This window comes from Mytilus galloprovincialis, chromosome 6, assembly GCF_965363235.1.
Source record: "Mytilus galloprovincialis chromosome 6, xbMytGall1.hap1.1, whole genome shotgun sequence".
Lineage (NCBI taxonomy): Eukaryota > Metazoa > Mollusca > Bivalvia > Mytilida > Mytilidae > Mytilus > Mytilus galloprovincialis.
The window spans coordinates 77,510,585-77,526,400 of NC_134843.1; the positions used below are offsets into that span (position 1 = coordinate 77,510,585).

The 15,816-nt window shown below is 32.8% G+C and overlaps 1 protein-coding gene across 1 annotated transcript in view; it reads right to left on the minus strand.

Annotated features, from left to right (window-relative positions):
- Positions 1 to 15,816, minus strand: part of LOC143080385 (scavenger receptor cysteine-rich domain-containing protein DMBT1-like) — a 90,492-nt gene that overhangs the window by 38,339 nt on the left and 36,337 nt on the right. Inside the window, exons 15-29 of the mRNA XM_076256212.1 lie at positions 14,933 to 15,080; positions 13,619 to 13,782; positions 11,825 to 11,972; positions 11,311 to 11,474; positions 10,113 to 10,260; positions 9,405 to 9,562; positions 8,314 to 8,461; positions 7,869 to 8,029; positions 6,833 to 6,980; positions 5,854 to 6,014; positions 4,492 to 4,639; positions 3,260 to 3,423; positions 2,594 to 2,744; positions 1,720 to 1,883; positions 590 to 737 (exon numbers count right to left, since the gene is read on the minus strand). Of these exons, the coding sequence (XP_076112327.1) occupies positions 590 to 737; positions 1,720 to 1,883; positions 2,594 to 2,744; positions 3,260 to 3,423; positions 4,492 to 4,639; positions 5,854 to 6,014; positions 6,833 to 6,980; positions 7,869 to 8,029; positions 8,314 to 8,461; positions 9,405 to 9,562; positions 10,113 to 10,260; positions 11,311 to 11,474; positions 11,825 to 11,972; positions 13,619 to 13,782; positions 14,933 to 15,080 (2,323 nt within the window). The remainder of the gene's footprint in view (positions 1 to 589; positions 738 to 1,719; positions 1,884 to 2,593; positions 2,745 to 3,259; positions 3,424 to 4,491; positions 4,640 to 5,853; positions 6,015 to 6,832; positions 6,981 to 7,868; positions 8,030 to 8,313; positions 8,462 to 9,404; positions 9,563 to 10,112; positions 10,261 to 11,310; positions 11,475 to 11,824; positions 11,973 to 13,618; positions 13,783 to 14,932; positions 15,081 to 15,816) is intronic.

The following is a 15,816-nucleotide window of genomic DNA, read 5'->3' on the forward strand; positions in this document are numbered from 1 at the left end:
ATTTTAATGTTATCATCGTCTTTACTTCACTGAAATTCTTAGTACGAATTTATATTAGATACTGAAATTTATATCTAAACTGTAAGAATAACGATCCTATTTTGTTGCATGCAACTGAATGTTACTAGTACCTTTCCATGGCAGTAATTTTTAATATTTTCAGAAAATAACTTTACTACTAAAGATTGTCGTACGTATTGGGCACCAGAAACGTTAAAATTTGACTTTAAGTGCTTTTCAATTTTTTGCAGTCGGCTTTCCAATTGTTTTGATTCGAGCACCAATGATGAGTCGTATGTGAACAAAACGCGCGTCTGGATTACCAAATTGTATGCCTAACATACTTGACGAATTTTGTTGTTAGATATTTACACTTACAGGGAAAATTAATGATGGAAACGGGCATGTGTGACATTTGTCAAAAGGACAACCCTACCAAAGAGTTCAAAAAATCTGAAGGTAACGAGTGGGTCGTTAACACAGCATGAAAAATCCGCACTCGAAGCCGAACTTCAGCAATACAATTTACCCTGGATAATTTATAATGTATACTTGTTCAGATAAATCCTACCTTGTAAATAAAACTTACGAGTTATTATACCCTAACATTGTACAAAGTACAGCAGCATCAGGAACATCAAATCCATCATCACATATTGTACCCCATTGACCATTATGTAATAATTCTACACGTCCACTTGAACTATCTGGCCCTCCCACAAGTTTGGCAAATGAATCTAAAAAAGCACTTAATGTGTAAACTTTCATAATTTTTTAACAAAACATGATCCTCAGAAACCAGAATGATAAAGCACAAATATGGTTTTTGCTGTTATTTTTATTTGCCTTTAGATATTTATCTTTGTATTCATATTCCTAAAATTTATTCAAAAATATCGACGAAGACTCCAAAGATTACGAAATAGAAAGGGTTATCCAACACATCATCTATGCCAATAACTTGTCGAAATACAAAACTACAAAACATGACGAATTGAAAAATTAGCTGGAAAAACAGTATATAAAAAAACAGCTCCGAACCCTCCAAAAGCCTTCGATAAGTGTTCAAGGCGTTAGTTAAGGATTGATAATAAAGCGCTGTTACTTTGCGGTAGATTTGTCTTTTATAAAACAGAGGGTAAATCATGTGCCCTGGAATACTTTGCAGTTTATAGCTCCCAATGAGTTACTCAATGAGTACTTATCTGGTGATAAGGTCACTTATGTAATTGTGGTATCCAGTACAAAGGGAACATCCTCATATCTGGTTGAATGCCAAAAACAACACAGACCAGACTTTATGATTGCTCAGGATAACCTCTTTTGTAAGTCGTATTGTTGTTGTTATAACTAAGGTGTACATATCGATTGAGTTGAATTGTCAATATCTAATCAGTTATATCAATTATACCACCATTTCGGTGTTCGAATAGAAGTATGTCTCTTGATTTTATTAAATTTTAACTGGATCAAAAATTAGTATAAAAGCATACAGCATTGGTCGACTGTTTCTTTTGCGTTATAAACATTTTAACTTCACTTTATTGCCAAAATAGTTTACCATTTAAACACAATAACAATTAGTACGAATCGAAAGAATATTCGTGACTCGTTATGGCACTAAAATATCAGTCACATGGATAAATAAAAGCAGTAATGTCTATATTAATGAATTTAGTCAAATACGACGATTAGCAACCTTGCAGTTTATGTACAAACCACATAAAAGCGAGACGTCCTGATCGTGACTGCAATCTGAATGTCCCCATCCATTAGAAGCACAAGATGCTATGTCATCCTCTGTACCCTCACAGTCGACGTTCTCCAGTAAAATTAATCCATTGCCCGGAGCAAAATATGGTTTTGGCAATACATAAGGAAATCTATGATGATAAAGAAATATGAACACTATGTTATGCAGTAATCAGGTGTCTTGATGAAAGGCAATCTGAATTAAACAAAACAAATATTTGAAGGATAAATTGTATTAACAAGTTTGAACTCGTAACATAGTGCGTTGAATTCATTTTCTTTAAATTTCCGTCCCTCTCCTGGTAATTGTAAATCTTATATTGTATGTAACTCTTAATTGCACATACCATTGGTTCAGCCGTTATGATATACAAAAGAATTGCTTTTGGATAGCCTTGCATAGCTGAGCAGGCAATCGAAAAGTATCTTGATACAAATACACTGGTTTCAAATAACGAAGTAGCATTATATAATAGAATTTTTATCCAGGGTCGAAATTTTCACGTAATTCAAATGTCTTCAGTACAAAATCTATCCGGTCCCACTCGAAACAATATAAATGCTTTTTGTTGATCCAAGAATAAATAATTGCTTCTTCATCTTCGTTGTCAATATATATTTTACTAAATAATTCGTAGAGCTTTACTTACATTTAATGACATGATCAGTATATTTGACAATAATTGGGATAAAGCACCAACAACTGTGTAAACATACATCACAGCCACATAACACGATTGACTGAAACAGTCGAACAAACCTGCAAATTAATATAAGAAAGACGGCAACAAAAAAGATCGTCAAAAAAGTCAACAAATGTCAACAAATAAAAGATACTTACTTTGCATTAAAGCCCATACTTCTACAAACAACAGCGGCATCTTTCTCATCGAAATTTTTATTACAAACTGTTCCCCACATATTATTGTGGTAAATTTCTAGTCGTCCTGAAGATATGCGGGTTCCATTAACAAGCCTCAAGGGAGTTCGTCCTACAATAAGAGGAGATGTATTTAAAAATATTGTATATACTAGTACTGATACATTTGTAGACGTATATACCTTTCAAATCGTGTTTTAATATATTATAAAACGTAAATATTACCTACTAAAGCTATAAGATATCACACAACCAGACAGAAAAACAATCATATTCTCTAAAAACATATGTACATAGTCATCCATAGTGAGTAGAATATATCCAAATTCAAAAAAGGCTCCTTTCCAATGTAATTGATAAAGTTTAGGTTTTTTTATACAACAATTGCCTGAACGTTTAACTTCACCATAAGTGAAAATAAACTCATCATAGATACCAGGACTAAATTGTCACATATTCTAGTTATACATTTCAAGTAAACTAGAAAGAACGTATAATGCTTTTCAAGTTTACTAAATGATTATATAAACAGAAAATGATTCAGTTGAATGTAACAAAGATGTCAGTACCTTCTGAATATATCATTTTGATAAAATATAGTATTAAAGTACTAGTGTAAATATTTACCACATGCAATACCAACATCTTTACTATGTTGACAGTTATGTTGTCCCCATCCAGAAAAGTTGCAAGCCGCAATATGAGTTTCTTGTCCTGTACATCTGATATCATCCATCATTATTTTTAAAGTACTAGTACCATAATAGGACGTAGGGCTAATCGTCACATTACTGTATAAAAGTATGTAAGATATCCATATCAATTATGAAATCAGTTTACGTGGGTTCTATTATGTCAAAAAACTAAACACAAATTTATCAATATGATACACTGACATTAACTTTGAACATTTTATGTAACCCAAACATATAAATACTTCCACGATGTCACAATATCATGAATATGCAGAGCATTTGACAACTAGATAATCGAAAAGTTAAGGATTTCCAATAGCATATTATTGTAGATGATTGTCAGCGGCGATCTCTATTCTGCAGTTTTGATAACATCATCATGTGATCTGCTAAAAACAAAACAATAAAACTGAATTGGAAATCACAAAATCAAAGCAGGGAGGAAAATACGAACAAAGTAAATTAAAAATATACAGACAGATATCCGTTCCTGCACAATAAAGCTTAGGAGATATATAATATCCCATTATAACATGCTATGATATATATATAGATAGATATAAATAACTTTTGAATATGTTGTTTCCCATGCGTCTCGCATTTAATTATTCAGAGGTGTACAATTGGATGTAGTCAAAGTCGGCAAAAGCGGTGATAAATTTTAAGGATAACGATATCACCTTTTAAGGAAAACCAATGAGACAACACCTGGTAGCTAGCAGAATGCAAAAAAGAGTGTCATACATAGTATTTGCTCTAAAAAACTTAAGAAGACAGTAAAGAAACATGAGGGATCCAATGCACGGTTGGTTCAATTAACGTATGCGATATGTTTGAAGCTATCAATATTGTACCAGTCAAAGTCTAGATAGCAAAAGCTTTTAATAAGGTAGTCTATTTCGTATAATGACTGTAAAAATTTAAAGTTGATTCAAGCTATGTCATTTTTACTACATAATTATAACATACAATATTTGGCAAAGAATGCTTGGAGATACCCTATTGTCAGTCGCTGACCCATTGAATTCTTACAGGAGTGAATTTGATATTGTAAATGTATTTAAACATAATTTTGAATTGATAATAGTTTGGTTGATATTGCCGTTGCTATTTTTTTTTCTTTGTATTTTTTCGTAAGTATAAGGATATAAAAAGTGTACAAACTTTGTTTCGAAACCAAGCATTCTACAGATGACCCGAGCATCATTCACAGTAAATCCATCATTACACATGGTGCCCCATTGTTCCTGATGATACACCTCAACTCTTCCTTCGTTAGGAACAGAACCACCTACTAGTCGCACTCCGATTCCTGAGAACAAGTGCATTATTTTACTTGTACTATGTTTGTAGTTTAATCATATTTCATCATTTGTGTTTTCAATCTTTCAAAAGGGGTTTAAAAAAAACAAAGTTTATATTATTTAAAAATACTACCATAGATATCAACGAAGAACACAAAAATGACCTGCACAATAAAAGTCTGGTTTGTGTCTGTAATTACGTGTTGCTTAGTCTTTAGTTTTCTATGTTGTGTCTTTTGTACAATTATTTGTCAGTTTGTCTTTATTTTTTTAGCCATGTCATTGTCAGTTTGTTTATCTATGAGTTTGACTATCCCTCTAGTATCTTTCGTCCTTTTTACAATGAGATTACAGGAAATAGTTACTGTATTCATAAGATTTTTTACCATTTAATTCCATTATCTGTTCACGTCACTCGGTATTTTTTACGTTTTCTCGATGAAATGCAACGTTGTTAACATCTAGCTAAATGATACTTGAGATTTAGTGTTTGGGTAGACGAAATGCGTGTTTAAGTATATAAGAGGAACTTTTCGTCAACACTTAAATCACTATGGGCTAAGATGGACATCAATCGTCTGGAATCGCATTCGAATTTGCAATGATACCATTGATGATTTTATATTTAACATTACGCCTGAATATGACAGTGATTTTCCATTAGTTTGAAGTGCTTTAGCTCTTGACATGTTTGAGTTTGTCATTTGATAAGGGACCTCGTGTTTTGAATTTTCCTTGAAATTCGGATGTTATGTTCATTTATATATTACAATGCAATTATCTATGTAAAGTAATATTCCCATTGGTCATTATTCTTTTAGAAACAGTTGATCGGCTCGGATTTTCGAATTTGTCCGAGACAAATGATTGTTTATATGAAACTGATATATGCATTCCATTTACATCTTGCAAGTATTCTAAACGTGAGAGTTCTTAAAATGAATTTACCTACCGAACGTATATCCATAGAATTGACAAATAGGACATATGTTATAAATAAGTAATTACTTATGCAGTTAACATACAAAACATTGCAACAAATATGTGTCTGTTCAAATGGATTCGTGTTGCTTAGTCTTAAGTTTTCTATGTTGTGTCATGTGTACTATTATTTGTCTGTTCGTCATTTTAATTTTAGTCCATGGCGATGTCAGTTTATTTTCGATTTATGAGTTTGACTGTCCGACTGGTATCTTTCGCCCCTCTTCCATAGTTTGCTTACCGCAACCAACGTTAACATATTGGGATGACAGGCAGCCACCTTTATCCCATCCAGGAAACGAACACGATGCTATATCATCCTCAGTACCATAGCAGTTAAGTTTGCTCATCCAAGAACTTCCAGATCCCCCCGTATAATTAGTTGTCCATATTCGAGGATTCCTTTTAAACAAATGATTCAATTTAAGATGAAAGATTATGTGAGTTTATTTCAAATGAAGAAGAGACATTTTATGCGATAGATGCTGAAAAAGTTTCCTGACAGGAAGAACTTCTGGTTTGAATTGTTTAACATTGTCATTTCGGGACCTGTTATAGCTGACTTACAGTTTTCGCTTTGCTCATTGTTGAAGGCCGTACGGTGACTTATAGTTGTTAATTTCTGTGTCATTTGGTCTCTTGTAGAGAGTTTTCTAATTGGCAATCATACCACATCTTCTTTTTTATGTTATAATCCGACATCTTGAAGGAAAAGAAAAACGATTTATCAGTAAGCCTTATTTGATTTTCTCATTGTAAAAACTTTTTGTCACTGCAAGGTTATATATATATTTGTACGCGTAAAATTAGTTTTACTACCTATTTCATTTTACTTTATTTTTCCAACCAAATACTGTTATGACAAATTGCCAATAAACAGAATAATCGCATCGAATAATTTTTATAGAAGGACTTCATAAGCTCGAAAATCAGCTCGCTCTCCCAAGCTCGCTTGATATTCTTGCTGATATCAAAATCAAAATAGAAATGTCATGATTCTACATATCTTAGATAGTATTATCCTAGCCAACACGTTTCAAATAAGAATGGTAATATTAGTTGTAGATCATCAATGTTCTTGTGTACTAGCTTGAAGTAATTAAAAAATGTGCAAGCTGTTGTAAATGTGTATTCCAAGTTTACATGTTTGAGGATAAAATTATAAAAACGTCAAATTACATATCTTTAAACATATTAAATATCTAAGCGGTAGATCTTACGTTGTATTATATCCTAGCATTGAACAAATAACTTTAGCATCTGCTTGATCAAAATTGTCACTACACACAGTTCCCCATATTTGAGTATGTTCTACTTCTAATCGACCTTCTGATGGATTGGTACCACCAAAAAGTCGAACCCGTGTTTCTGAAAAAAAAGTCCAAGAATTCAAAAGAACATAAATGCATTTGATTATGGGCAACACGGTTCATGTGTATAGTTGAGCGGTACTAATAACTCACAAGCTTTTAAATAGTTAAAACTGTCCAATCTTTACTAACGCATCCTTGTAATTGCTTTTGTGTCCTTTCTGTCCATTACTTTTTTGTTTATCTTGTTCAGCCCTCGGATTGTGTAAACGTCCCGAAAAAAACGTGTATGATGTAATGGTGTATGGCATATGGTGCAATGGTAGAAGGTGTATGGTGCTATGGTGTAAGGGAAATGGTGTATTTGTGTATAAGGCATGTCATGAATGTGTAACGTGTATATAAAGTGTGGTTATCAAAGTTTATAACTATGCAAAATATTTATCAGAATGATTTTTTAATTTTATACATTAAATCGTAGTATTGTTATCAAAATTCGTTTTTTTTTAAATTGATAAATAAATTCATAGTCACACCCTTTCTTTGAAATTAAATTGCATTATGGGTAATTTCGGATGGTGTAAATAGAATGTGTATGGTGCAAAGGTTTAACGTGTATGGTGTGAAGACACAGGGTGTATGGTGTTATAGTGTATGGTGAATGGTGTACTGGTGTATGGTGTAAGTGGGAATTTAACACCATCCAAGGACTGTATTTATCAGTCAAGTACATCTTTTAACGCCTCTTAACTTTCAATTGATGGGTAAACAAAAAACCAATTTCAAGATTAAGACACTTGACCATAATTAATACAGTAAAATAGTCGTCCGCGCTAAAAATCCATCAAAACAAAAATATCAAACAACGAAAAAAGGACAAATAGTCTTTATTATACATTCGAAATTAAGATTATTCAGGAGGATGAATTAATATTAATTTACATACGGCATATAACACCTGCGTCACCTCCGTTTCTACAGTTACCATTATACCAGCCAGAGGATGTACAGTTACTAATATCATGTTCGTTTCCAGTACAATTCATCTCAGCTAGATGCATCGATAGGTTTTTGTTTCCAAAGCAAGAATCGCAGACTTCAGGAAAACTATTTCGAAAGCAACAAATATATATATATATATATATATGTAGGCTAGAGTTTAACATAAAAAAAGGTAATTGTCTTTATCAGTTTAATTAGTAAGAATCCTTTTTTGTACGGATGTTCTTCAATCTTTTAGCTAACCATCATGCTCAATAGTTTTCTATGTGGTACATTTTTGACTGTTGTTTCTCATTTCGTCTATATTTGCCTCCAATGGAAAAGATATTAAGGGTGTCCAACGTAAAAAAAAACATAACACTTTATTATTTGTATGAGTTACAACTTACGGATTATTATAGCCAAGCATAGAACACAATATTCTTGCATCAACCATGTCAAAGTTTGAGGAACACACAGTGCCATAGGTGTTATTGTGTTTAATTTCAACCCGCCCTTCATGGGGAGAATTCCCGTTAGACAGTTGAACATCTGTTTCTTTAAAATAAAGCATTAACTAGTTATCATAGGTACAAGGGTTATAATTTAATACGCCAGACGCGCGTTTCGTCTACACAAGACTCATCAGTGACGCTCGTATCAAAATAGGTATAAAGCTCAACAAGTACAAAGTTGAAGAGCATTGGGGACTCAAAATTCCAAAAAGTTGTGCCAAATACGGATAAGGGAATCTATTCTTGGGATAATTTTCGAAAATTTCAAGTTTTGTAAACAAGAAATTTATAACAATGACCATATAATTGATATTCATATCAACACCGAAGTGCTGACTACTGGGCTTATTATGATTGTAATAAAAAAATTATATGGAAGATAGCACATGGTTTAAAAGGGTAATGTAGACATATTTTCAATAATGTTTATGAAGGAATACATTGGTTTGTATGTTATTTATTGTTAAATAAAACGGAATAAATTTCAATCGGCTTTTTATCCCTGAAAAGATTTTTTTTTTGTATTGTATTCAACCACATTAACTGGTCTACAAATCATTAAATAATAAATAAAACATAGATAATAAATAATAGAATTCATGTTTTGTTTTAAACAATACAAATCTGTGTGCACGCAACACGATTATCTGGAATAACTTTTTTTATGGCGACGCTCATACAAACCGTCATTGTTTATAGTCTAATAAAAGGAACCAAATCCGAATTCAACCTATTTACAACGCCAAAACTTCTATGATCAACGTTGTCGCAATTCAAATTTAAAGTTTACGACACTTAAATATCAATCAATATTCATGTACAGTGCTGTTGACAGTGGAACGTTGATATCCAAGGTCAGTAGCAGAACCAATCTCAGAGGAGTGAAAATATGTGATATAAATTGATGTTCATTCATCATGGGGTTTCTTAAAAATTAGATTATGTTTTGTATCAGAAGAACTATATTACATATCTAGTTCACTTACTACATTTAATTCCGACACTTTTCCCATGTCCACAGTTATACTTTTTTCCATCAACGAATCCACAATCACTTAAACTTAGCTCCGTCCCCTTACAATCTAGGTTTGCCATCATAACTCTGCCTATGCCTTGGCCAAACGTGCTTGTAATTTCCGGTTGGCTTGAGGTAGAAGATAAGGCAATCATTAAACAAGGTAAACTATCTGTGGGGCCACATACCGTCATTAATTAAGAAAAATGCTAGTGTTATACGATGTAAATTTACTAACGATCTAAAGAATTATAAAATTGTAAAAAGTAGAAAATACAATAAGGATCAGTGTTGAAAAGGAACTTGACTATAATTTTGCCTGTAATACAAAATAACACGATACCAATGTATCAATATAAATTTGCAATACTGCGAGTAAGGTATTGAGTTAATGTTTAGATAAAAAAAATCCTGCCCTAGAAGTCGAATAAGTCTTTCCAATATTTGTTGTTAACAAAGCCAAAAACAGTTCACTGCAAATTGAATATAGAGCAACGCGAACACTCGTACAACCGTTGAGTAAAATCAAATTCACCAAAGGCAAATAAGTTCTTGCACCATCAGTGGCTCCCTGTCTTTGTACAATTTTGATACATTTTGAATCCCCTTGTGAACGTGTCATAACTGATTGATCCGTCTGTTCTATTGATATAACTATACAATGCAGTTTTACACTTACATGATATCGTATCCCAATGATCTACAGACGACGCGTGCGTCATTTATGTCAAATCCATCACTACATACACTTCCCCATTGCTCTTCAAAACGAACTTCTACCCTACCCTCATTAATTGTGCTGCCTCCTGCGAGACGAACTGGGATTCCTGAATTACAATCAAAACAGTATTTACAGTTTACAGAGATGTCAAAGAGATCAAACACATTCATAACGATAATCTTGTAATAAGTAATCCTTTGTTGGCAATGTTAACACAAGGAATACGTTTTCTTTTCTTTTTTAAATGGAAGCACTTAAGACATATATTGGGTATGTTACAATATATATGGTGCTTCTTTATTACTTCGGAAGCCATTCTTTTCATTGTGTAATATAAATATAAACAAACGTATCCAAAATATATTATGATTAGGTTTATTTACTTTGTTCTTTGTTTGTATTTGTAAAGGTTATATTTTTGAAGATTTCTTTGTGTTACTTGCTTTAATTGTTTTATTTAAGTTAAGTTTGTTTTGTTTTCTTTCGTTTCGTTTCGTTTCAATTCGCTTTTTTGATTGATTTTTAGTTTTTATGTTTTAAGGGAATTTCTTTTTGAGAGGGGAGTTTAGGTGTATGTCGACTTATAGTCATATCTTAAATCTTTCCATTGGATTTCTCTGATATAATATGTTCATACCTTGGTCAAAGTAAACAAATATTTTTTTACACATTTCAGGATTTTGCTGTTTCGGTTTGACAAGAAACACAATTATGGTAATTAATGAAGGACAGGGGTATAGGATTTCTCTGTCATCAGATATGAGGTAATACGAGGTCGTCTTAATTCGTTTAACCTTGTTTGGATATATTGAGCTATGTTTCCATTAGCTGCATATCTTTTAAATACATTAAAATAGGATGTAAGTATTTGCCTCGAATTATGAAAATTGGTTATATTACTCATGTTACACTGTCAAAAAAGATTTATGTCATTTCAGATTTTCCCATAAATTACTTTCTTTGAGTAGTTAACGCATCTTTGATATACCGGAATTTGATCAAATAAACCTTAGAAAACATATTCCACATAATTTCTATCCCATTATCCCTCAACCCACATCATTTCGTTCATATTTACGTTTCAATGTTCATGAATAAATACATTAAAAGGCAAACTTGTTGATGTACGGTATGTTGCGATAAAATCAATACTTACTACAAGCAAGTCCGGCGCCGTTAGGATTAGTGCAGTTTGGGTTTTCCCATCCTTCAAAATTACAATATGATATATCAGTTTCTGTCCCTACGCAAGACAACTTATTCATGAGAACTGTGTTAGATCCTTGTCCAAAATGTGCACCAGAAAACAACTTTATATATCTGAAAGACAAGGTCGTCCATGAGAAATGTTAACTTTTTACGGATTATATTCATAACTTCAAGAGTGCATAATGACTAAATGATCAAAACAATGACAATTCACACAAATTAAAACGTTAACAGAAAGATTTCAGTCATTATTTGTTGCTTTTTCTTTAAAATAAAATGGTCAAGATAAAAACTTTTATTCCCTTGAAATAACAAAAATATTTTACGTTTGCCTTTTGATAGTTAGCAGATATATTAATCGAATACAACTATATCATTCAGATGACTTTTTACAAATTATTAAAACGCGGATATCATTTTTAAGTAGCATAGTAAAACATTACGTAGTGCAGTTAACTTACGAATCATCAAAGCCAAGCATGCGACACAATACTTTTCCTTCGTCTGTATCAATTGAGTCCCCACAAATTGTTCCCCAATGTCCGTTATGGTGAATTTCTACTCGTCCCTGTGCCTCGTTTTTTCCACCTACGAGTTGTATTTTTGCACCTGTATACAAACAATCTTTTCATTAACAATTATATGAATATATGAACTAGCACGGGCACAATAGGAGGATTAACACAAGCTTTTTGTTTCGATATGTATCTTTTCTCCTGATATCTCGATTAGCAGCGAAATGCAAGTTCTAATCCAACAATAATGATCAAACAAATCAAATTATGTGGGCAGTAATTGAAAAGAAGCTTATACTCATTTGTATGGGAAGTTATTCTACGCTTCCCTCTTACTTTCTGACTGTCATTATAAAAGATGTCTTGCAATGAAAAACAGTGCAAAAGGATATTTTAATATGTTCAAAACACACACACACATACACACACACATTAAAGTTAAAAAATAATTGACCAGTAACATTTTAGTATTGCTTCAAATTACACAAAATTAATCCATTAAAGAATGGATGTTCATGTAAAAAAACACCAGACGCAAATACTGTATACAGATGCCAACAAAACAAACTTAGTTTCTTGTGTATAACTCGGAGTTTAGTATGACGTCCATTATCACTAAACTAGTATAGATATTTGTTTAGGGGCCAGCTGAAGGACGCCTCCGGGTGCGAGACTTTCTAGCAGCATTGAAGAACGATTGGTGACCTTCTGCTATTGTCTGTTCTATAGTCGGGTTGTTGTCTCTTTGACACATTCCCCATTGTAATTCTCAATTTTATCATATAGGACACTACAGAAATATGTGAAATTATATAATTCAGAATAAATCCTCTCGTTTATCACTGATTCAAATTGTGAGATTACAATGGGAATTTATTTTACCATGACCTCAAAAGGGCATCGTCAGTATAAATTTTTGATCAAGTAAGACTGAGTTCAATGGGAAATTTAGATATTCAAAATATTCTGTACTGTTTCGGAATTTTGCTTTAAACTGTGATTAACAATATGCATGACCAGTTAGTTTCCATTAAACTTCCAAATAGTTGGCGAATATATATCATAGGGCAAATGTGTATTAAGTTTCAAGTTGATTGGACCTTAACTTCACCATAAACTATCTTGACCAAAATCTAACACCTGAATCGGGACAGAAGAACAAACAAACGAACGAATGAATGAAGGAATGGACGGACGAACGGACGAACAGACGAACGGACAAACGGACGAACGAAAGGATGCACAGACCAAATAACATAATGCCCATGTACTATCGTAGATGGGGTTTAAAAACTGAAAACTGACCAACAAGAACCCAACTACCTACAGGTTGTGATCTCAGGTCCTCATACATAGGTAAGACAGTATATCTGAACATGTGCCACCCTTCGTATTGCTCAATTAAAAAAACACTCACTGATATGTGTTGTTTGAGGAATAAGAAATTGCAGTAGTCTAGTGTTTACTCCATGATATTCTAGTTTGTGTAAAAGGCGTTGGTGTGGTACTTTGTCGATTACATTTGCAAAGTCAATGATGATGTCGACTTGTGATCCTTTTTTAAGTTTTTTTTTAGTTTTGCAATTTCGTTGATTGTTATGATAATTTGTTATTCGCATGATTGTTTTTGACGAAATCTATGCTGTGTGTTGGTAAGGATGTTATGTTTATTTCATATATATTCAAATGTTAAAACACTAATAACGAAGACATGAAAAATAAAAATAATGAAATACTCACCACACGAAACACCTACATCTTTGGAATGAGCACAGTGACTGATTTGCCATCCGTCAAATGGACAGTCTCCAATATCAATTTCATTGCCAGTACATCTTACATTACTCATCATGACAGGACCCGTGCCCCGGTCATATGTCGCTCCTCCAAATGCCTCTGCAAACCTAAGAGTTTGATAATATTTTCTTATTGTTAATTTGATACTTTCAAACGTCCAGTACATTATAGATCATTTGATTTTCAAGGAGGGTATTGCAGCACGAGAAAAAAAAATATTCGTTCAAAAGTTTGATTCATCAAATCGGCACATAACAAAATATTAAAAAATGACAAAAACATAAGGTATAGACTGTTGAAAACTCGAAGGTACTGAAAGAGTGGCAAATGATACCAGAGGAACAGTCAATCTCAAAATTCGGAAATAAACTGACAACGTCATGGCTAAAATGAAAAAGACAAACAGACAAATAATAAGACACAAGAAACAACATATAAAAAACTAAAGACTGAGCAACACGAACCCCACAAAAACTGGGGGTGATCTCAGGTGCTCCTAAAGGGTAAGCAGATCCTGCTCGATCCATAGGAAAGTTAGTTTCAGTGAGTTTGAAGGTAACAAATAAGTCCACATCAGCTTTATATTTCTCAATTCAATGCGTTTCCTGTCAACGCAGTATAACAGGTCTCGCGCTGAGTTTGTGTAGTTCCCTCAGTGTTCTGTCACCATCTTGATCTGTATATTGTATGTAGGTTAATGGTATGTCATCATCAGCAAAATACTTTTGCACAAATGTATTCAATATCTGACAAAAATATAGCTCTTTTTATAGTATCCTATATTTGAAGTAAGGGATATAATACAATGAAGTAATCATTAGATTTAGAATATTTTGAATAACTAAATAGAGGCATCGCTTGTTTTAATGAAGGTTCAGTTAAGGATAATGTCAGCTTTTGAATAAATTCAGAAAAGTACCTGTTTGAAGCACAATCAAACAATTTACAAACTAATGAGACGTCTAGGTGTACAATTCAAACAATTGTATTTATGTTGGCACTTATTTCCCTGTTATATAAAACTTACACCGTGTCATATCCAAGCATTTTGCAAACAACTTTAGCATCTGTTGCACCAAAAGAATCGCTTGTTTTAATGAAAGTTCAGTTAAGGATAATGTCAGCTTTTGAATAAATTCAGAAAAGTACCTGTTTGAAGCACAATCAAACAATTTACAAACTAATGAGACGTCTAGGCGTACAATTCAAACAAGTGTATTTATGTTGGCACTTATTTCCCTGTTATATAAAACTTACACCGTGTCATATCCAAGCATTTTGCAAACAACTTTAGCATCTGTTGCACCAAAAGAATCGTCGCATATTGTACCCCATTGGTTATTATGAAAAACTTCTACTCGCCCTTCTGTTTGAGTCTTGCCATTCACTAATCGTATCTGTGTCTCTTAGAATGAAATTACAATAAAATATTTAAAGGTTATATCAATTAATTGCTTTATAAATTGATAGTAAGTTTTATAAGACCAGACCGCAAATTAGAAGGTCGTTAACATTATGTTGGTTATTTTTGAATTTTTCTAAAGAATATAAAGTTAAATTTGTTAACAGTCTCAAAATTTTAAGGATCCTCTCCAGTTGGCTACTAGATTCATACACTTTTATATTAGATAAGTACAAAAAAAATTTCACACAAGGTCACTGCTGGTTTACTTTCCCAAGGTCAAATGGCTTGCAACCTCATACAAATAGTCCTATGGCTTGATCAAGGTCTTGGTGAAAATGAGCCAAAATCAAGTTTAGAATATGACCTTGACCTTAATCCAATATTTTTTGGACCAAGGAACTCAATTTAAAACACCCGTGGTCTCTTTTACCTATGGTTTACCAGTGACAATTACATGTATCTTATTGAAAATGCAAAACGGGAAATAACTCTCATATTGAGTCTCTGGACCGCCTCGGTCAAAATTATGTTTAAGATCCTAAGGATATAACGAGCAAATTGGGGAAATAATTAAGGTACCAGGATTATAATTTAGTACGCCAGACGCGCGTTTCGTCTACATAAGACTCATCAGTGACGCTCATATCAAAATTTTTATAAAGCCAAATAAGTACAAAGTTGAAGAGCATTGAGGATCCAAAATTCCAAAAAGTTGTGCCAAATACGGCTAAGGTAA